We start from the raw sequence: 22,142 nt of genomic DNA, 5'->3' as shown, positions 1-22,142 counted from the left end.
TGACTGTGCTCGAGTATCACCTCTAGTTAAATCTCACGGAGATGAAGGAATTGGACAAAGCCTCCTTCCTGGACGCTCCTATCTCCGCCACCGGCCTGTTTGGCCCTGCAGTAGTAGGATTCGCAGAGCGCTTCACAGAGGCACAGAAAGCTTCACAGAAAGCTTCTCACCCATCGAAGCCTTGCCGCACCATCACCACCTTGCCGTCAGTCCTCGCTGGTCGAGCTTACGCCTTCACCGAGGCACAGAAAGCTTCACAGGCTTCATGAAAGCTTCATTAAACATTTCCTCCCGAAATGCTCCGGCTCTGCATCTGGCCGTCACACAGACAGTGGTTAAGTCCCGCTGCGGCCAGACCACCACCACACTCTCTCAATCCGCGTCTCTAAAGGCCTATTTATACTTCTGCGTTGAGTGTACGCCGTAGCTCCGCCGTAGGCTGTGTGATGCGCCTTAGCCTACGACGTACCCTGACGCGCACCTCTCCAAAAATATAACAACGCGTCAATTCTACGCGGACCGCAAGCACTGTGATTGGTCTGCCAGAACCCCTCCCTCAGGTCAATAAATAAATAAATCTGCGATAGGAGTGTGTGTGTGTGTGTGTGTGTGTGTGTGTCCAGAAATGGGATGAGAGTTTCATCCTTATATCTGCTATATAACAATATTTTGTAGTGCAGAGATTCTTTATGTTATTGAATAAATACATAGATCCGCTGTGTATAGTTTATTTATTTTCTCATATCGAGAACAGGGACACATTAGGGTGCATTTCGTTTTGTGATTTCAACGGAATGAATAAAGTCTCTGCGACAGCAATCGATTGAAGCGCTAGTCTGTGCATGAGCCAACGATACTGAAAACAGCGCCACAAGATTTCTGCATGATTTCAAAAACGCATTCCAGCGCCAGATCGCCTATGTAACTCTACTAATCAACTAGAGATGCTTAATTTGTATTACATACAACAACTCAAGCTGCAAGAAAAGGGAGAGCAGCTCACATGCCAGGTATTCTGAATCAGGCCCCGGATAGGTTATCCAGAGGCAACATTCCCCCAGGGGAATGGTCTCTTCACCCACAAACGATTCAGCTGATTTGGAGCATCTTTTGCAAGGCGAAGGTCAATCTGTTAGCCTCAGAAGACAATACTCATTGCCCAACATTTTTCTCCAAGCACAGGGATGCGCTGACTCATGACTGGCCCAGACATCCGCTGTATGCTTTTCCTCCTATTGTGATGATACCTCAGGTCATCAAAAGGTTTAAGGAAAACAAATGTGCTGTCCCCTGCAACCAGGCGGCTTTATGCGCTGAAATGGTCAGTATTCTCAAACTGGTGTACAGCACGAAACCTGGACCCAAATTCGTGTGAGGTGGGAGAGGTGCTCACCTTCCTTCAAGAGCTGATGGACGGAGGTCATTCCCCCTCCACGATCAAAGTTTATGTGGCTGCCACAGCAGCATATCACATTCAGGTGACTGGACAGTCACTGGGGAAAAGTGAGCTTATTGTGCGCTTCCTTAAAGGGGCCAGGAGGCTCAACCCGCCTCGCCCCCCTTCAGTTCCAATATGGGACCTTTCCACAGTCTTACAAGCTATGAAAGGTGCCCCATTCGAACCACTTCAGTCTGTGAGCTTAAAGCACCTTTCACTCAAAGCTGCTTTTTGACGTGGCTACTAAATATGAGCCTCACCACGGTTGGCCTCTTGGGGGTTCATTTCACTTATCTCTACTAGGTGCCTGTGGTTTTCACCACAGACCTTAGTAGGAGATAGATTAAAGCACACACAGCGTTTTACATTGCGTCCCCTAGCGTAAGCTACGCAATACGAGAGTACTCTCAAAAGGGAATGACTCGGTTACTCAGGTAACCTCGTTTCCCTGAGAGAAGGGAACGAGTATTGCAAGACTCGATATGCAAATTCAGGTGGGCTATTTAGGCGGGAGTTCAGGTAGTCACCTCATTGGTCCTCCCGCTCAGCCGCCTCGCCATAGGTTCCTGCAGTTGCCGCAGCACAGCCAACGTATACATTTTATTTTGTGATTTCACCGGAACGAATAGGGAGTCTATGATGCGATGACCTGCATGCATTTTCGCAGATCCATGTGAACGGGGTCGTTTTGACAACGTTGTCATCTGTTTTTAGTACATCGTTGATGTGTTCATACGCCAAATGAGGCAAGGATAGAGTTAAATTCAAGCTGTTTAATGAATACAAGAAGAAACATTTAAATGTGTTATTTTGGTGATCAAAGATGAGTTTTAAGGAATACAATTATTAACTACAGGGGGACTTTAACAATCTTTCTCAAGATTGTTAAATTGTTAATGCTTCAGTAAATGGGTTCATATCTCATAAACTACATATCTTTCATAATTGTACAAGAGTGTTATTTTATTTTCTAATCTGTTCATTGATAAAGAAAACTTTAATCTATAGCCGCTTCGAATGACTCAAAATATTCTGCTACACTCTGGCTTGACGTAAAAATTCCCAAATATGAGAGCTGCAAATAATATGGAGTTAATAGTGTCTGCCATTCTTTGTTTACGAGTGTAATTTGAAAAAAACACAACACTTCCTTCCTGATCCCATACCTTCTCTGGGATTGATTCTCTGGAAGAGGCAAAAGCTTTACTTGGAAATGAATTCATTGTTCTTGAATGTAGCGGAAACAGACAAATGGTTTGTCAAAAATTATATTGTACATTGTTGCCTGATGTTTTTCAGCACTGCTTATTTCAGTTTGACACTTGGAGAGCATCTGTATTTTCTCCCGTTATGAAGAACTGTTCCTGCAGTGAAGGAGAAGCACAAAGCAAAGGACAAGGATGCAATGAAACACTGTAAAAGGTCATTTTATTCCAGTATTTTGACATTTGAAATGTTCCAGTTGTTTTCCTTTTTTATGAAACATCCTAATGTGTTGAAACAGAGATTATGTACAAGAACAATGGTATGATCCAGACATGCAATCCAGTTGTGTCATACAAAAACATCTATACATACAGTACTCACTGCATAGGAGGCATCTCCTGTCTATTACTTTTGAATCGACACTTCTTTTTACATTTTCTCATCAACATGAATGAGAATCAGAGCTGACAAGTGAGACCATTTCAAAGATGGAGTTTGATTGGGAACGGACAGACACACACACACACACACACACACACACACACACACACACACACACACACACACACACACACACACACACACACACACACACACACACACACACACACACACACACACACAAAAAAAACAACATGAGAAAGGCTTTCATGAAAATGAAAATACTCCTGTCATAATCCTCACAATCAACAGTGTACATGTGCACTCAGTATGAGCTGTCTACTTGTTTCCATAAAGCAAAAAAGTCTATCATTAAACCCGTTTCAGCATTAAATGAGTCAATTTAAGGTCTTATGGCAACGATTATATATGCTACAGTTCAGTCATTATTGTTGCATAATGAGTACTATAGCACATTATTACAAAAGTAGTATGCAGGATGCAGTTTATATCTTGTACCAGGCATGGTTTCTGGAATCTTGCAAGTGACAGCGTACATGGACGTGTATGACTGACAGACAGCTATCTGGACAATCTTGTCATAAATTTAAACACTAAACCGGTAGAAAGAAGAAAAATAGAAACTGCCACTGCCACTAAAATGATCTATGGTGCATTTAACATGACATTCACACAGATATCATCTAATGGGTGTGACTGAGTGGAACTTAAATCAAAACATTTTAAATTCTTGACTGAGATTGTGTCAAGGAGGCAAAGAGCCTGAGGAACTGCTGTCACCAATCTAAGCTTTGGATCTGAACCAGAAGGAAGCTGCTATGCTATATGGACTATGGTAGGGGAGTGAAACATACTAATCATTGCAAATGTAGTTGCCAAAACTCCTTTCCACAGAATAGTTGTCAACAGCTGCTTACCAGGTGAGCAAACTGTGAGGTTTCGAAAGGCATGCATCAATTAACGTTTACTCACCAGTCTCTTCAAAACATTAACAAGTAGGCTAACTTTCAAGATGTGCTTGAAGTGGTTTAGACACGACAGCAATAAGAGGCTAAATTTATTTTTCACAAGAAAATATGGTAAATAGTCATGAATGGTAAAACATTGTAAACTGTTAAAGGAACACCACTTTTTTTGAAAATAGGCTAATTTTCCAATTTCAAACTCAGAGTTAAACAGTTGAGTTTTACCGTTTTCAAATCCATTCAGCCAGGTCTGGCGGTAGCACTTTTAGCATAGCTTAGCATAGATCATTGAATCTGATTAGACCGTTAGCATCTCGCTCAGATTCAATGATCTAAGCTAAAAGTGCTATCGCCAGACCCGGAGATCAGCTGAATTAATTCAAAAATGGTAAAACTCAACTGTTTAACTCTAGGGGAGTTGGAAAATTAGCCTATTTTCAAAAAAAGTGGAGTGTTCCTTTAAGGCCCGTTCACACCAAGGACGATAACCATAAAGATGACTATACACAAAAAAACCCCATATGTTTCTTCAGCGGTTCTTTGGGGTGGTTGAGGTGCTATATAGCACCGTTACCGTATAAAGAACCCGTTAAGCCCGGTGTGGTTCTTCAGCAGTTCTTTGGGGTGGTCTAGGTGCTATATAGCACCACTGCCATACAAAGAATCCATTAGGCCCCTGTATAATTCTTTAAAGGTTCTCTAACTCTCTCTTAGTCTTAGTTTAGTTAGGGAAAGGATAAAAAAACTAAAGATAACGTGGTTCTCAACAATTTGCCCTCAAGGCCCCCCTATATGGAAATATTCCAGGGCCCCCACACAAGATTTTTTGACCTCAGAAAAGCATAAAAGTGATTCAAAACAGCTTTTGCCATTGTAGTAAATTCTCATTCATAGCAAACATATGAGAGTGGAGTAACATCTAAAAATCTAAGGAGGAGAATGGGGTGGTTCTATGGTTCTACAAAGTACCACATGACAAAGGTGCTGTATGGCACATTTAAAGATAGGTGCTATATAGCCCTTAAAGTGGTTCCCCTATGATTACAAGCCAATTAATCACTTTTAGTGCTATTTAGCACCATTTTTGTTGTTTAGTGTATTAGCGTCCACACCAACGAACAATATCATTCTGTTTATTCTAAGCGCGTTCTTGTCTGCCGCTTTAAATGCTCAAGCTCTTTACAGCAGGATTGATTCTGATTGGCATTGTTTCTCTATATCGTTATTGTTATAGCTGGGGTGTGTTAATATTGAGAATGGTATCTTTATTGTTACGTATCGTCCTTGGTGTGAACGGGCCTTTAGACCTAAAAATGAAGTCACCATGAAACCAAATTTGACAATTCTCTTTTTTTAATGGAATACTGCAGTATTATAAAAGATTTATCGGTGCGCATCATTATATTTTTAAAATTGTGTTTACAACCCGTTACTCACATGAGATCACAGCATTAGCAACCGCAATTAGCTTTCTCACATTAAACGGCTTTCTGGTGTCCTGGAGAAATTGCAACTTCAAGAGCTAAAACCTGTCAAGGTGGCTTCTCCAACTACTTTTTGAATGGTATTGCTGATTTTTGGCCTATACAGTTAATGTTTTTCAGAGGTTGATAAAGAAGTAAACAGAACTCAAAGAAATAAATTAAACATACAAAAGTACATAAAGGTAAATAAATAAATTACTTGATAAAGCAAATCAAAATTATTTGTACATACTAACATTTCTAAACATCTTCAGTTTATAGACAAACTGTGAATGAACTGCTGCACATCAAAACCTTTACAACTTGATTACATTTTCCAAGCATCAAAGACTTGAGATTGAAGATTTGTTTATCCATGAGACAAGCCTTTAGTTGATTGTAAATTTAAATCCGTTCAATCAAGTGTATAACAATTATTTATGGACTTTCTACACTGTGATTATAATTAGGTGTTGCAATATTTTAAATTGGCCTATTTTTAGTGCTGAAGCTATTCATACCTGCGCAAAAAAAAAAAAATCATAAAAGTTGAATGTCATTGCACAATGCAATCACACTGGCACATGGAAAATTGTTCCTGAGAACTGAACCAATAAATAAAACCTGTGGGAAAACCAGTCATGAATAAGATCAAATATTTGCAAGTATGTAAAAAACAAAACAAGCCTTTGTCTTGTGCACATGAGCAGTGTCTTCCCAGTTAAAACAAGACAGTCCAGGCATGCAGAAAGAAATTAATACTTTCTAATGCACTTCCAATGACTCACCTGACTGCAGTAAACCAACAACGACAGCCAAGATCTTTATTTTTATTTTTATGGCAACATCTTTGTTGGTCCTTTCCAGATGTCCTCATTGCTGGTCTGGTTTGTAATTTACATGCACATCAACAAACGTCTCTGCCCCACTTATTTCCTCAGACGGACAGGAAACAACAGACAGAATGTAACGAGATGACTGACAGCTCTTTGTGACTTCATACAGGAGAGGGGTTGAATGACACTGAAATAACACCCTCCCTCTGGTCCAGAATCAGCCAGAAAGCTGCATACTTTTCTCCTGTCCTCGCCCGATGTGGGGCTCACCGGTCCAAGAGAAGAGTGAACACGAGAGAGATGAGAAGGGGATACAAAAGAAAGGCGACAGAGCATTAAGAGGGGAGAGACGGCATAGCCAGCCATGGGCTAAAAACCGATATTTTCCCTCAGAATGAAATGTGTGGCTTTAACATACAATTTCCCTCCAATAGGGCACAATATTGGAGCTTTAAAATGTCTGGTCCCCTCCATAGAGGCTTATAAGAGGTAGGGGGAAGCGAGCCTGTTCACCAAAGTTGAGTTAAGGGCGAAGGGTCATGACCTCCCCATAATAGGTCAAAGATCAGCACTGAGAGTGAGGAGTGAAGATGAGGTGGTAAGGCAGGGTAAAGGGATGCTAGTGGACGTCCCATGATCCAGCGATGCTACATGGTAGAAAGTTGGTTGGGCTTTGATGATGGAAGATCCAGCAGTGCCTGTACAGTGACACCAACTTTCACCAGGCCTCGCTCCTCCAGGATGTGATGTGGCAAACACAACTCGTCCTGTTCATAAAGATATAAGCATAAATATTATAGATAAGATAAATGACCAATATTATAAATCTGTGCTACCTTGTTAAAAATGATGACACAGTAAAACAATACAACTTTATAATGTACATGGTCAGATTTTTTTTGAAAGGCTGCATTTATTTGATCAAAAACAGTAAAACAGTAATGTTGTGAAATATTATTGTAATGTGAAGTAACAGTTTTCTATTTGAATTAATTTTAAAATGAAATTTGTTCCTGTGATGTCAAAGCTGAATTTTCAGGAGTCATTACTCCAGTCTTCAGTGTCACATGATGCTTAAATATGATTATTTGCTGCTCAAGAAACATTTCTTATTATTATCCATGTCAAAAACAGGGGGGTATTCCAGAAAGCAAGGTTAACTTCTTGTCACATATAACCGAACTCTCGGTTGATTAACCCAAACCTTGCTTACTCGAGGTATGCTGGTTCCAAAAACAAGCCCCGTTCAGTTCAGACAACTCCGAGTATGTTCCTGGTTAACTCACAAGACATTCTCAACAGAGCAACGAATCAACAATTCACCATGGAAACAGACACTAAAATCCTCTTCTTCTTTTGTTTAATGGCTATTTACATAACCTACTTAATTGCACAATTGAATAAGGATTATATTGTTTGTTTTATGCTAATTAATTTAATGCAGATCCATGTGTGTGATAACGTAAATAATAAATATATTTGAATTGAATTAACATTGAAACATTACCTTGTTGTAACAAGTATTAATATATAATATTGTATAACTGTAACTATATAAAAAATGAAGTTATTATTATTAATATAACTATATTAATTATATAAAAAAAACATCTGAATACCTCAAACTAACCCTGGAACAGAAGCTGCTCCGGAGCAGGTTATGTTAAGAGAGTGATTTACTATGGCTGCTTACATACCCTGAAAGTTACTTCCGTTTATGGAACCGAAAGTTGAGGTTATCCGCTTACTTACTCGTAAACATACCCAGGTATGTTACATTACCTGCTTTCTGGAATACCCCCCAGTTGTGCTGCCAAATATTATTGTGGAAACCATGATGCATTTTTTTTAGGATTCAGCATTTATTCGAACAGAAACCTTTACTATATAAATAGCTTTACTCTCACTGTCCTTGCTGAATAATAATAATAAATAAAAAAAAATTAAACCTTTGAATATATAGTGTATGACAGATCGATAAATATTCAACTTAACATTTTTATGCATGAATGCACAACTTATTCAACTTATAGTTTTATGTTCTAATTTTAAAACATGTAGAATCAATTAAATATTCAATTTCAGATTATATTATAGATAAAATGCAGATATCGGGTAAAACATCTTTAAATATCATGCATTCATACAACGAAGAATCGCTCAATCCTACCTGTGACACTCCAAGCTTTTTACAAGCATCCAAGAAATTCTCAACATTCCGCCGACACTTGGCCATACTCAGCTTTGGCTATTAGAGACACACAGACAAGGTCCTTTTATAAAAACCTTCTGAGAGTAGAGTATCTAGCGCTAAACAGATCCACACAACATCAAACTATTTATGTGCTTGTTTTAAATACTAAATAAAGGTGCAGAAAATCTCATTTGAACTCGCAGAAATACTGTAAGACATTTAATTCATTATTTCCAGAAAAGGAGATCCAAGAAAGTCTGATTAAAAACATTAAGTGGGACTTACCACAGCAGGGGAGGGCACATGAATGCTGGCCACAGAACGAGGACGAATGTGATTGGCCAGATGGCATAAGACAACACCATCCATCAGCGCAGCACCCACATCGTCTGGCAACAAAACCTTCAACCTAGACTCGAGGTTCTGCAAACACACACATCCACTCAGTTTATTTCATTTGATTCCAAATAAGAGACGGGGTTAATCATATGAATGAACAAAGAATCATCCAAGTGCTAATTGTGGAGTTAAGACATCCGTGCTCTGTTCAGTCTTTCCGGCTATCACATGGGTGGCTCTTCACCACCAAGGACAGCTTATAGCTAAAGAGGTGGAATTTGGACATGACCGGAAATCATTAGCGAAGACAAGCAAGTGCTCCACCGCTGTAGCATCAGTGAATCTCACAGCGCTTCACCACATTTCTTACTTGGATATCTCATATTTCTGTGACTCTTCCAATTGTTTTATTGTAATTATGTTTTTATTAAATTAACTTTTAATGGTTCATTTTTATACAACAGGTCCACTGTATTAGCCTGGCTCCGCCCTCCTACGTACTTCCGCTCAATTTTCATTTTCCTTCAGTACTACGTCTGGGACTGCGGTGTATGCTTAGGTTTTCCCCCGAACAATTTTTTACCGGTCCAATCAGCGCACAGAGGGAGTGGCTGAGTGGCGATGGTTGATGTCGTGCACTTGTTTGAGTTGTAGTTCAGTAATGGCGTCGGAGAAAGATGCGAGTGTGTGGCAGCGCTGACGAATGTCCAGAAGTTAAAAGTGTGGCGAGGTGGATGAGCGAGCGAGACCGGTGTGCGTGATTGAGACACACCGGTCTCGAGTCCTCTCATGAGGGAGCACGGAGGCATATAAGGGCGAGCGACACCGGTGAAGGACGAGAGAGGACCAGGCCTGGATTTTAAGTTGGGTTTTGTTATGTTTGTGCGCGGCAGTCGTCCGTGAGGGGCTGCCGCTTTTACTTTCATTTTGTGTTTATTATTTGATTAAAAGTTGTAAAACGTTCGCCGGTTCCCGCCTCCTTCTTCCCTGAACAAACGAACTCCCGTTACACGGAGCAAGAACAATCACTGCTGTACTGCTGATGTTGTGGTCCGGGAAAAGTCTTTTCCAGCTCGCTCCGTTAGTGGTGAAGGAGTTGGCTGAAGCCGTCCGTCTCCCACCGCCCGCGAGAAAAACCCAGGCTGAATTATCGACTTTTGACAAACACCAAGGTCGTGTGGTAATGTAATTGCTGTCCGAATCCACATCTCTGAGTTTTCAAGAATATATCACTTCAAAACTCACTGTTTATATCCTTTATAGACCCTTTCAGAGCACTGCGCGGTTGCGTGAGCTGTAATTTGCATTTCTAGACTTGTATCTCTTTGAATACTGGCAAGTGTTTACAAGAGCAAAATATTTCACCACCGCTCAAAAAATAAAAGAAAAGCACGTAAACATTTGAATTGGGCTGTTATTCAAGGCAGCATTTATTCTTATCATACTAAGCATATGACATTTTATTGACAGCATACAATCATGTTATGATTGCACGATATATGCACCACGAGAGCAGCGCGTTCCGATCACAAAACTCTCCTCTCCACCGTGAATAAATAACAATCCGAATGCACGAGGTTTTATCACTGATACTGAGGTGGTGTGCTCAGTTAATGTGAGAATCAAAGGCGAACGGCGCGTGACATACGTCACGACCAAACGTTAGCGATTGGTTAGGCAGATCCAGAGTGACTCTTGGCAGATCCAATAGTTTTAAACTTCAACAGAGAACCCGCCTTCAAGGAAGTAAACGCTTGTCAATGGAGAGTGGCCAGACTCTATGTACAAATGAAATGTACGAGAGTCTGGTAAAACCAGGCTACCACTGTATGCCATCATATTTAAAGTGTGATAAATACACTATATTGGCAAAGGTTTTGAGACGCCTGCCTTTACATGCACATGAACTTTAATGACATCCCATTCTTAATCCGTAGGGTTTAATATAGAGTTGGTTCACCCTTTGCAGCTATAACAGCTTCAACTCTTCTGGGAAGGCCTCCCACAAGGTTTAGGAGTGTGTTTATGGGAATCGTTGACCATTCTTCTAGAAGCGCATTTGTGAGGTCATGCACTGATGTTGGACGAGAAGGCCTGGCTCCCAGTCTCCACTCTAATTCATCCCAAGGGTTTTCTATCGGGTTGAGGTCAGGACTCTGTGCAGGCCAGTCAAGTTCCTCCTCACCAAACTCGCTCATCCATGTCTTTATGGACCTTGCTTTGTGCACTGGTGGGCAGTCACATTGGAACAGGAAGGGGCCATCTCCAAACTGTTGCCACAAAGTTGAGAGCATGAAATTGTCCAAAATGTCTTGGTATGCTAAAGCATTAAGAGTTCCTTTCACTGGAACAAACCAAACTTTACAATTGGCACAATGCAGTCAGGCAAGTACCGTTTTCCTGACAACCGCCAGACACTCCTCTAGAGTCCAGTGGTGGCGTACTTTACACCACTAAATCCAACGCTTTGCATTGCACTTGGTGATGTAAGGCTTGGATGCAGCTGCTCGGCCATGGAAACCCATTCCATGAAGCTGTTCTTGAGCTAATCTGAAGGCCACATGAAGTTTGGAGGTCTGTAGCTATTGACTCTGCAGAAAGTTGCCGACTCTGTGCACTGTGAGCCTCAGCATGCGCTTACCCCGCTCTGTGATTTTACATGGCCTACCACTTCGTGGGGCTGAGTTGCTGTTGTTCCCAATTGCTTCTACTCTGTTATAATACCTCTAACAGTTGACCGTGGAATGTTTTGTATTGAGGAAATTTCACGAATGGGCTTATTTCACAGGTTGCAACCTATCACGGTCCCACGCTTGAATTCACTGAGCTCCTGAGAGGGAACCATTCTTTCATAAATGTTTGTAGAAGCAGTCTGCATGCCTAGAGGCTTGATTTTATACACCTGTGGCCATGGAAGTGATTGAAACACCTGAATTTAATGATCTGGAGGAGTGTTTCAATACTTTTGGCAATATAATGTATATATTGTGTATCTGTAAGATTTGTTTTCTGTTTTTAAAAGAAAAGAGGCTGCATTCATATGATCCAAAATACAGCAAAAACAGAAATATTGTGTAATATTTATTTTACAATTTAAAATTACTTTTTTATTTAAATATATTTTCAAATGTAATTTATTCCTGTGATGGCAAAGCTGAATTTTCAGCATCATTACTCCAGTCTTCAGTGTCACAAGATCCTTTAGAATAGAAATCATTCTAATATGCTTATTTGTTGCTCAAGAAACATTTCTTATTATTATTATCAAATGTTGAAAACAGCTGTGTACAATTTTTTCAGGATTCTTTGATGAATAGAAAGTTCAAAAGAAAAGTATTTATCTGAAATAGAAAGCTTTTGTAACATTATACACTACAGGTCAAAAGTTCAGGGTCAGTAAGAATTTTCTTTTTTTTTTGGAAAGAAATTTAACAAATTAATTATTTTATTCAGTAAAGATTCATTACATTGACAGTAAACACATCATAATGACATTTATAAAGCAACCCTATACAATAAGGGACCGAACTGCTCTAAACAGGCAATGGCTCAAATAACGCTCCTTGTGTGAAGCGCACATCAAAAACTGGTTTTACTTCATAGATACAGTGCTTCAGCACTTTCTTTATTCCTTTCCACAGAATTGAATAGGAAACGTTTGTTCCTTCCTTTCTGATTAGATTATAGCCTGAAATAGATCTTTCTTTTCTTACATCCTGATTCAACAAGTATAGTTAATACTATTAATGAGAGCTCCTGTGAGAAATCACTGTTATGAAAAGTGGATTTTAAAAACAGCAACAATAAATTAAAGAGAATTTTTACCAATATAAACCTCTAGGCTAAAATTGTTATATATACACTATTGAAAAACAGAACATGTTTGTGAGTGTGTTTAATTAGCTTCACTTGGCTTACCCTAGTGATGTGAAATAAGCAAATAAAATATGCCAAAGGGGTTATGGTGGAATTCTGACCTGCCGCAGGAGTCTGATCTGCTCCATCTCCTCCCGGAGATGCTCCATCTTTCTCCTCATGGTAAAGCTTGGGTCTGTGGAGGTAAGGTCTTGACGATTTCCACGGGAGAAGGCTGAGTAGTAAACACACAGTCATCATCATGATTCAACATCAACATGTTTCTCTTCATTTAATCTTTCCTTTATGAACTAAGCTATCTGATCTTTGAGTCTGATAAATCTATCAATCTGCACACTGTGTAAACCTGGTCATGGTCACTCAGTGTCTCCTTTCAGTTCATGAGCATTAGCTTATAACAGATGAAGTTTCGAGGTCTCCCAAGGCTGCCCTTCAAAGATCAAGTTCATGCATATCTGACAAATCAGTATTCAAATATACTGTTAAATAGCTCATAAATTTGCAGTTGCAGCCCTGGTTAAAACAAATAATTGTGCATTAACACACTTTAAGGTGGAATAAAAAAACAAACATTATCTCAGATATAGACTTTACGGTTTCAAACGGGTTTCAGCTGTTTGTTGTATTTCTGGATGAAATTACATTAGATTTACATGGCCATTAAAAGACCTAAACATCACTTCTCAATTCCTCCATTTATCAGCACAAGGTAAACGTATTTCTCATTGCTACAGTATGAGGCCTAATTTACATCAACAAAAAATATAGATAAGCATGTTTTGATTTGTTTTGTTGATGTCTTTATGCTGTATTATGCAGATGATAAACATATCAAAACAGGCGATTTAATGATTGTTCACATAACAGCACTACCTCTGCAGCAGCTATTAGTGGGTCTCAGAGCACAAGATATTTTCAATTAAAAAAAAAAAACACTGACTCAAATGATAAAAAGGGAAGCAATGGAGAGACTGATAACAAACGGTTTTGGTATTGAGACAGGAAGCACAGGCCTTCCTTGTGCTTTGCACTGAATTGCAAAGTCATGAAAAAAAATTATAAAGAAATGCCACTTATTTCTACAAACCTTGGTATTACTAAAGTTCAAGACCAGAGTTCAAGACGATATCTTTCCAAAGAAATGCTGTTCTTGATCTCTAAATTTCCATTAAACAAAGGTAATGGAGAGTATTTTTAAAAATGAATTATATTAATGTAGTAAAGAGCTTCAAAGCCGATATCAGACATGATGCTTCTGTGTTTCAAGTGCGTTTTAAATAGGAAAATTCTCTTACATTAATCTAACTTTAATTGCTTGCACTGAATGTGGCATACACTTAAAACACTTTTTCAATGAAATGATTGTTACGCTGCATTAACTAGGTCAGCCGGAACCGGGAACACTTCCCATAACACCTGATGTACTCGTTACATCATCAGAAGAATGGCATCTACGCTAAAGATAGTCTCTCTGTTTTATCCCGAGGTTTACTGCAGTCAGCCGGATCCGGGCCGTATCCAGTTCAGATGGTGGACCTGCGCCCAGAGAAGACCAACACAGGACCCCGAAGTGTCTGAGAGACCGTGATTAGACTCCCCCTGCAACTGCCTCATCGACACGGCATCTCAATAAACCCGTCTCCGGCGTGTTGACTCAGATTGTTAGAATATTACAATTAAATAATACTTAATTCGATATGTCATCCTCAATAAACCCGTCTCCAGCGTGTTGCCTCCGATCATTCGAATATTGCACTTTAATAATTATTTAATCAACATCATCCTCAATAAACCCGTCTCCAGCATGTTGCCCCCGGTCCCTCGAATATTCTGATCTATTATGACCTCCGAGCTGTAAAACTGCCAGAATAATAATAATAATACGCTGTTTGTTAATTGGCCAGAGGAGAACTGGCACCCCGACTGAGCCTGGTTTCTCCCAAGGTTTATTTTTCTCCATTAGGTCACCTAATGGGGTTTTGGTTTCCTTGCCACTGTTGCCTCTGGCTTGGCGTGCTCAGTTGGGGACATTCAATTTTTCAACTAAACATCGAAATACATCTAAATAATAAACGAAATTAACCATTTAAACTAAATTACTGATCAAATTATTGATCTAAAGCCCACACTGTCACTGTATGATAACTGAAATGAACTGATGACATCAGCTTTTTTTCCAGAATGGCTATACAGCTGAATAAAATTATGCTGCATTATTTTCCTGTTTAACACTGTAAAGCTGCTTTGAAACAATCTACATTGTTAAAAGCGCTATATAAATAAAGTTGACTTGACTTGACTTGACTTGAATAGCTAATGCCGCGCAAACTGCCGCAAATGAAACGCAAAGTTCAGCGTCACATCCTAAAAGCTCAACACAGCGATGATAAATAAATTGCAGTGCACATCTGTTGCATTCGGTGACGTGAACTTGAAGATCGGATTTATATAATTTGCGGAGACACAATGTGGCCAAGAGAAAATTAAACAGACCGTATAGCTATCTGATCATTAAAAAACGCATTAAGTGACAAGTGTAAATAGGGCCAAAGATTTACCTGATCTTGGCTTCAGGCCGAATACAGTGAGAGTTGTGGTGAAGTCATTAGACCGCATTCCCTCCTGTAACAACAAACATGGTCATGTTGGAAAAACTGTATCCTTATGTAAACACAGCAAACAATCCTGAATTCTGAAATGAATTCAGCTTCTTCTGACTGAGATGCTTTTACACAGATGTTTCCTTCCTTCATGAACTTTGAGTATGTAATATTGTACTTCTACAGAATGAAACAGGGCTACAAAAACCAAGGTTTCCAGTGAACTTCCAAAACACTTTACATACTGCACTGACAAAAAAAAGAGCAGATTTGTAGCCGATTAAATATTATTACAGCTGAGCATAACTAGAAAAATTACCATTGATGACTATAGACATTTCTGTGGTGGATGTAGAATGAAACATTTTCATTCATATAAGACTAGTAATGAAAGTGCTTAAGGATTATGGGAATTCTTAAGCTTTATATGCTTGTGTAGTAATCAACCATAGAGAGCAATGGAACAAATGTATACTAAAACTAGTCTGTGTGATTTTGTAGTCTAGACAAGATACTTATCACTAATATTAGATTGGGATCACCCCCATCTCAGGTGTCTGAGGCGTTAGGTGCATAGAGTGAATTTCTAATACATTTCCATGACCTTACCTGGCCTAAATATCACAATTATACAATTCCCTGATATTTTCAGGTTTTTAATGACAGTGGAAACGCAGTAAAACAGTTGCACTCAAGCAGAGGGACATGCAGACAGTCACACACACAAAGTCTCACCTCACAATCATTGTCGTTGCCACTGGAGTTTCTTCGAGCACTTTGACACTTGTACTGAAATGGCAAACACAGGGAGACAGAAGATCAGTGATTATCAGAAGACCTGTGAGATCACATTTTTTTCAGCCTTTAACATCAGAAATGCAGTAAATGGTCTAGTCTGAGATAAGGGCCCAAGATAAAGTGCCTACACTCACTTTCACTGACTGTGTGATGCACGTCGCACATAAAAAAGTGCACGTGCTGACTGATATCACCACTTCCTAACTGAATGGCTGCCAAATTACCAAAAAACATATCCATGTACAGAAGTGTATAAAATGCTTTATGCTTTACACGAAATAAACGTATTTATTACTTTTGTTCTGACATAAATTCTGATTACAACATTTATATGCTTTTCTACCATTTCTTCAGTGTTTTAACCATTTGTGGAGACTATCACAAATTGAATACACAAAATAATTAATTCATCCCTTACCAGTTTTGTTATAACGGCAGGATCCATTTCATATAAAAAAGTGATTTGTTACTTCATGTTGATCAGACAGACTCTTGCACACTAGCACAATAAAATTACAAATATATTTACGTACATTAAATGGCTCATTCAGAATAATCTATGCTCATGTTCTTAGTCCAATTACATCTTTAGAACAGATTTAGTTCTGTTATGACAACTCTTGCGGAGAGATTGGCATGGTAATGGATATGGCAATGTTAATGTATTTGGTCTTGGCGGAATAAATATGCTACGCTACTGCTGCAGAGCAAGTACCGATATTTGCTTCTGCCAATACATTCACAGACATGCTGCTGCACATACAAGTTAACATACATGAAATAACCTCCGTAGCAGATCTACTGAATACAGGCGGAGCTGGGGAAGGTGGAGGGCTTCTGAGAGCACGCTGCAGACTGCTAACAACAAACAATGCCACGTCTTTGAATATTGAGCAGCAAGCTAACTGGCTGCTGCTGCCACAGCTACTAATCAGCTTCGCTATGTAGATAATGATGTGATCGCGAACACAAATTGAGTTAAGGAACTATCAGTTTGCGCCATCTAGAGTTTTATGATAGAATTTTGTATATATACCCGACACCAGAAAAGTCTCAGGTGGTGTCTGCTAGTCACAGACAGGACAAAGCGGATCACCTGGGCTGCGGTAAGTGTTCCGTTATGTTTTTAGACTACTAGCCTACGGTCACAGTGCCATTAGCTAGATCTAATTTAACGGGTGGTCACTACTGTATTGCAGTTGTTCCCGTGCTCCATGTATCCCCTGTAATGTTAGTAATGTGTTGTCACGAATGCGCTCTGTCACAGTAACAAATGAGCGGTGCTAGAGGTAATTCGGCGTCTTGTCTATCAGCTTCCAAAGTTTGTAACTCCTCGTCTGTCTTTATTCTGGCTCAAAACGATATGGTTCTGGATTTTGGTTTGATACCAAGTAAAAATCCTCTGACAATTCCTCAAAGTCAGCCATGATCAACAGTCACGTTTGTTACTAGCTACCTACTCACATTGGTTTTGTTGATGGAAGTAACAACGGGGCTTCTCAGGTGCTGCGAGCAAATCACTCCGCAGAAGTAGAGCAGTGCTGCGCCTTCTGAGAATATAGTCCCCAGTATGTATACGTTTATAATATGGCTGTGTCTCATATAACCTTGTTATTTGTACACGCTGTCACTATACACATCACAACATGTAAATAGGAAAATGTTGGTGTTATTTTGTCACGTATTGAGCATTAGGCTAGCTGGAGCCGTTTACTTCCAGTCTTTGTGCTAAGCTAGGCTAACGGTGGGTGCGTCAAGACAGAGTTATGGCACGCACAGAGATGAAAATGGTATGTATGGACTTCTCTAACTTTGGGGGATACGGTGAATAAGCTAAAGTCCCAAAAAGTTGGCGTGTTCCTTTAACAGAACATTTATTAGTATGGGTATAGGTTTATCATTGAAAACTATCGTACTTTGTCTACTCTTTAAACAGCATTATGGTAAAACTGGCAACAGCTTTCTAACCTGTATGCGACAGCGTTTTGCTTCAGGGGTTGGGCGGAAATGACAGAATGGTCATTTCTTTCAGTTTTCCCCGCTCCATTTGGCCTAAAACACTGAGTTTGTGGTCACCCAATTTGAAATGTTGATTTAAGATTTTCCATTGCGGCATTCGCTGCATATTTACGATTCTTTGCAGCCTTTAGCCGCTGCCTACAACATGCTGGCTTCTTAACTGGAAACCAACTGTAAATTGTTACTCTTAAAATGTTTCCGCTAAATGTTTACTCTTTGAATTCTTGCACTAAGGAACAATACAAGTGAGACAAGGATAGCTGTAGGGTGTAGTAACAGGCGTGCCGAAAGGTGAATTGCTACAACAAAAACTAACCCCTGACCATACCCCACACCGTGACTGGCAGCTTTTGTGACCAATGATAAAGATCTTTCTCCACACCCCTACCTTTCAGCACGTCCCAACCTTTCGCCACACCCAGTACTCCAACCTGCAGATACCCACACAAGCCAAGCCATTAATATAAAGTGGAAACTAAATTTTCTTTTTTCATACCATTAGTGTCTGTACATAGTAATGTTAAGAAACCACTTTAAAAAGTAAAAGAGAGCATTAAACGCTAATGCAAATGTACCCAATTAACAAACCAAACCAAACATCCTTCAAAGATATTCATCCCTTCTCAGTTACAGTCTAGTACAGGGGAAATGGTGTTATTGTGAAGTAATCAAGGCACAGACTGGGCTTGCCCTCGATTTCTGGTCTTTTGATACTTCCATGGAAGCTGACTGCCATGAGGTTAAACATTGTTTTGCACTCAGTGTGACAAGCAGTAAAGGGAAATTCCCTCACAGAAGAATAGGTATAGGGATGTGTGTCTCTGTGTGTCCTGCAAAGAAACACTAAAGGCTGCCAACAAGTCACCCATTTAAAGCCATTTTCTTTCCTTGACATTTACCATTTCAATTTTCACACAATAAGTAATTAAAAATGTAATAAATACATTTTAAATAAATTATTGCCAAGCCACGATTTAACAGACGGAAAAAAAGACAGTGATGCATTTACTTGGAATTCATTCAAAATTTGTCTCAAAAGTGACAAGAACAGGGAAACAAAGTCTGCTTAAATAACATGCAAACAATTATATATTTTCATATTTTTATTGAACACACTAGGGCTTTTCACACTTGAAATTGTTCACCCTGGGTCATTCTTAAAACCCAGGTAAATGGGATTATCTTCCTTCACATTGCTCATTATTTACCCAGGTTAAACAATTCATATTATATATTGCCGCCTGTTCTATCAAGTAAATCTTAAATGTTTTTTTAGACTATAAAAAGGGAAGAATGAAACGGTCTCTTTTTTACTCAAGTTTTCACGTTTCTCACGTTCTAACGTTTTCTCACGTTTTTTCTCAAGTTCTCACGTTTTCTGGCAACATTTGACCGTTTTTTCCTCAATGCTGAAACTACAGTTTATACAACGTGCTGTGTTTTCATGACTGACCAAAGCTCTTGAATATGAGGCACTCTATTGGTTGTATTTTGCTAAGCATCTAGTCGTAACAGTCTAACACCACATCGTTTTACACTGTACAGGTTTGGCAATGCAATGTGGGGTAAAAGTGGTGCTAACCCCGCTTCTAAATTACAAGTGCAAAACTTTCCTCCATCGGCCCTTAGAAAGAAGATAACGCTGGGTTAAGTGCAGTGTGAAAATTGTAAACAGTCACTGAGCAGGATGGAAAAAAGTCTGTAAATCCTGCATTTAATAACCCTCGTTTTGGCAGAAACATCCTCAATCAAATGTTTCCTGTAATTATGGATCAGATGTACACAATGGTCACAATGGTTTTGAACCACTCCTCTTCAGTTTCAGTGCCAAAGCTTTTAATTTGAAGTGAAATCAGGATGAGCCACTCCAGAAGGCGTATTTCACCTTGCCATTCTTTTGTTCATGCACTACTGTGATTTGGGTCATTGTTTTTTTTTGGGCGTATTACAGAAACTTCTTAACTTTAGAATCCTATCTTATCTGTTTGGTAACCATGGCAATTTCAGTTATGACAACATTTAGGACAAAAGCTATTACAGAATGACATTTCTTAAATGCAGAATCTTATCTTAACTATGTATAGGAAACTGGCATTATAGAAGCATACTAACTTGGCAAAATATCCTAAAAGCTGTCTCAACTTTAGGACAACCCCACTGGTGTCCTAACTTCAAACCTTTTTGAAATCCAATGGTAAAGATCACAGTACAAAAAGCCTTTTTCGAGAATGGCGTTACATTTATTGATTATACAAGACAGAGCAGTGATGTTTGATGGTGGAGAGACTTTTGAAGGACCCAGAGGATGTGCTACGCTTTGATGATAAAATACTGTAAATAATTAACAAATTACTGTAATATTTAAATAAAAATAACAGAGGCCAACGAGCCCTTACGGAGCATTATTCAAGTGGCTAACGCTTTACGTGATTTATAAAACTGGCTTTAACTTTTCAACGGAGCTTATCAAAATTTCAAACTCTGCCTCACTAAAATTAAAAGCACGCCGTTGTTTCCCCATTTTGATTTTAGGTTTACCTCAGAGCAAGTTTGCGCGTTGTTGGTTTCTTGGTAACAGACCTGACAGTTGATCACCGAATTCGATGGGACCGGTTTAATATGCTGCCTTCACGTCCTATCGGAAATGTCCTACTTCCCACTTCAGAAGTCGTGATTACGAGCTTGTTGCATTCAAGTGCTTTGTTGTCGGAATGAACAGGAATCATGGAGGACACCAGGTTTATTCTTGCCTATTTACTGGGAAAATCTTATTAAAAACCAAAATTATATGTAGTGTCACATGCACTGACAACCATACAAACATTTTGCCAGATTCTGTAATTTTGGTTAAACGCAGGCTATTTTTGCTGTGTAGCCTACGTTTCAAATGATTACAATATATGTAAATATGCACTACATTAATGACAAGACAAGACGATCTAGCTTTTTTGGGGGAAAACCTAATAAATCATACCTGGCACAGCAGTAGTTCTATATTTAATGTTTATTGCACGCCCATCTCGGGAAATTGGGCATCAAAATAATTTCCGAACTTCCCAGCGGTAAACACGACATCAGAGGGCGTTCATGTGCAATTTTTGAAACTCGTATTTACGATAATTCCGATAGCACGTGAAGGCAGCATAAGATTTCCCAACTAGAGATAAAATGAGATTTGGTAAGATAGGATAAGAATCCTAACTCAATTTAAGATTTGCTTCTGTTATACGAAATTCTGAAAAATACTAAATTAACTTATCATATCTAAATACGCCCCCTGCAGCCTATCCTGATAAACCAATGACAACAAGCTGTCCAGGGCCCAAACATACTTTTCAACAGGGAAGAGGCTTTGATGTTGGTGTTCTGTGTCTTTTCACACCACACATGGTGATGTGTGTTGTAGCAACTTGTTTCATCTGTCTACAGGATGTTTAAAGCAACACATACATGTCAACAGAGATGTTAACAGGCTCCAGAGATTTCTGTGACTCATTAGCTGACACTCAAAATTTGTGCTTTTATATTGTAAGGCTTAAAGCAACACTGCTAATCTCGTCTCATTTACAGGGATCCAGGTTATGTGACTGATGTTCAGCATCTTTCATGGAGGTCACTAGTCTAGGAATTCACGTTTTTCACCCTGCACTGTGAATGTTTCCACAATGAGTTCAATAAAGACATGATGTGTTTGTTGGTGTGCTATTTGTTCAAGCAGTGTTTATATATTATTGTGCCATAGTTTTCAAATTTTAAGAGCAATTTATGTAGAAATCCAGGCAAATCTTGCAACTCTATAAGCAACTATATGAGACTGTATGAAGTGAAAGCAGCAAGGTACAGCGAAATGAGTTTTAATTTGGTGTGGTCTAGAAATGTGTCCTTTTTTACTGTATAAAAATGACAGCTAATTATGTGCAAGATCACAAGGAAAGATCCATTATACACGCAGGACTAGGAACTGATGCTAAATTCGCCATGCAGTGCTTCTAATGCACCTCAAAAG

At 39.3% G+C, this 22,142-nt stretch overlaps 1 protein-coding gene across 4 annotated transcripts in view; it reads right to left on the bottom strand.

Annotated features, from left to right (window-relative positions):
- Nucleotides 1–5,349: 5,349 nt before the first annotated feature.
- lrch2 (leucine-rich repeats and calponin homology (CH) domain containing 2) overlaps nucleotides 5,350–22,142 on the bottom strand; it is a gene marked incomplete at its 5' end in the record, with an annotated part of 137,251 nt that continues 120,458 nt past the window's right edge. For all 4 annotated transcript variants that reach the window (XM_079815333.1, XM_079815334.1, XM_079815335.1 and 1 more), the window contains 6 exons: nucleotides 5,350–7,077; nucleotides 8,481–8,558; nucleotides 8,790–8,927; nucleotides 12,821–12,933; nucleotides 15,278–15,341; nucleotides 16,055–16,108. In XM_079815333.1, coding sequence (XP_079671459.1) covers nucleotides 6,958–7,077; nucleotides 8,481–8,558; nucleotides 8,790–8,927; nucleotides 12,821–12,933; nucleotides 15,278–15,341; nucleotides 16,055–16,108 — 567 coding nt within the window. In that variant the 3' untranslated portion in view covers nucleotides 5,350–6,957. The remainder of the gene's footprint in view (nucleotides 7,078–8,480; nucleotides 8,559–8,789; nucleotides 8,928–12,820; nucleotides 12,934–15,277; nucleotides 15,342–16,054; nucleotides 16,109–22,142) is intronic.

The sequence above is a fragment of the Gobio gobio genome, assembly GCF_949357685.1.
Source record: "Gobio gobio genome assembly, chromosome: 4".
Classification (NCBI taxonomy): domain Eukaryota; kingdom Metazoa; phylum Chordata; class Actinopteri; order Cypriniformes; family Gobionidae; genus Gobio; species Gobio gobio.
The sequence above is the reverse complement of the archived record's forward strand: the minus strand, read 5'-3'. Positions and strand labels throughout refer to the sequence as shown.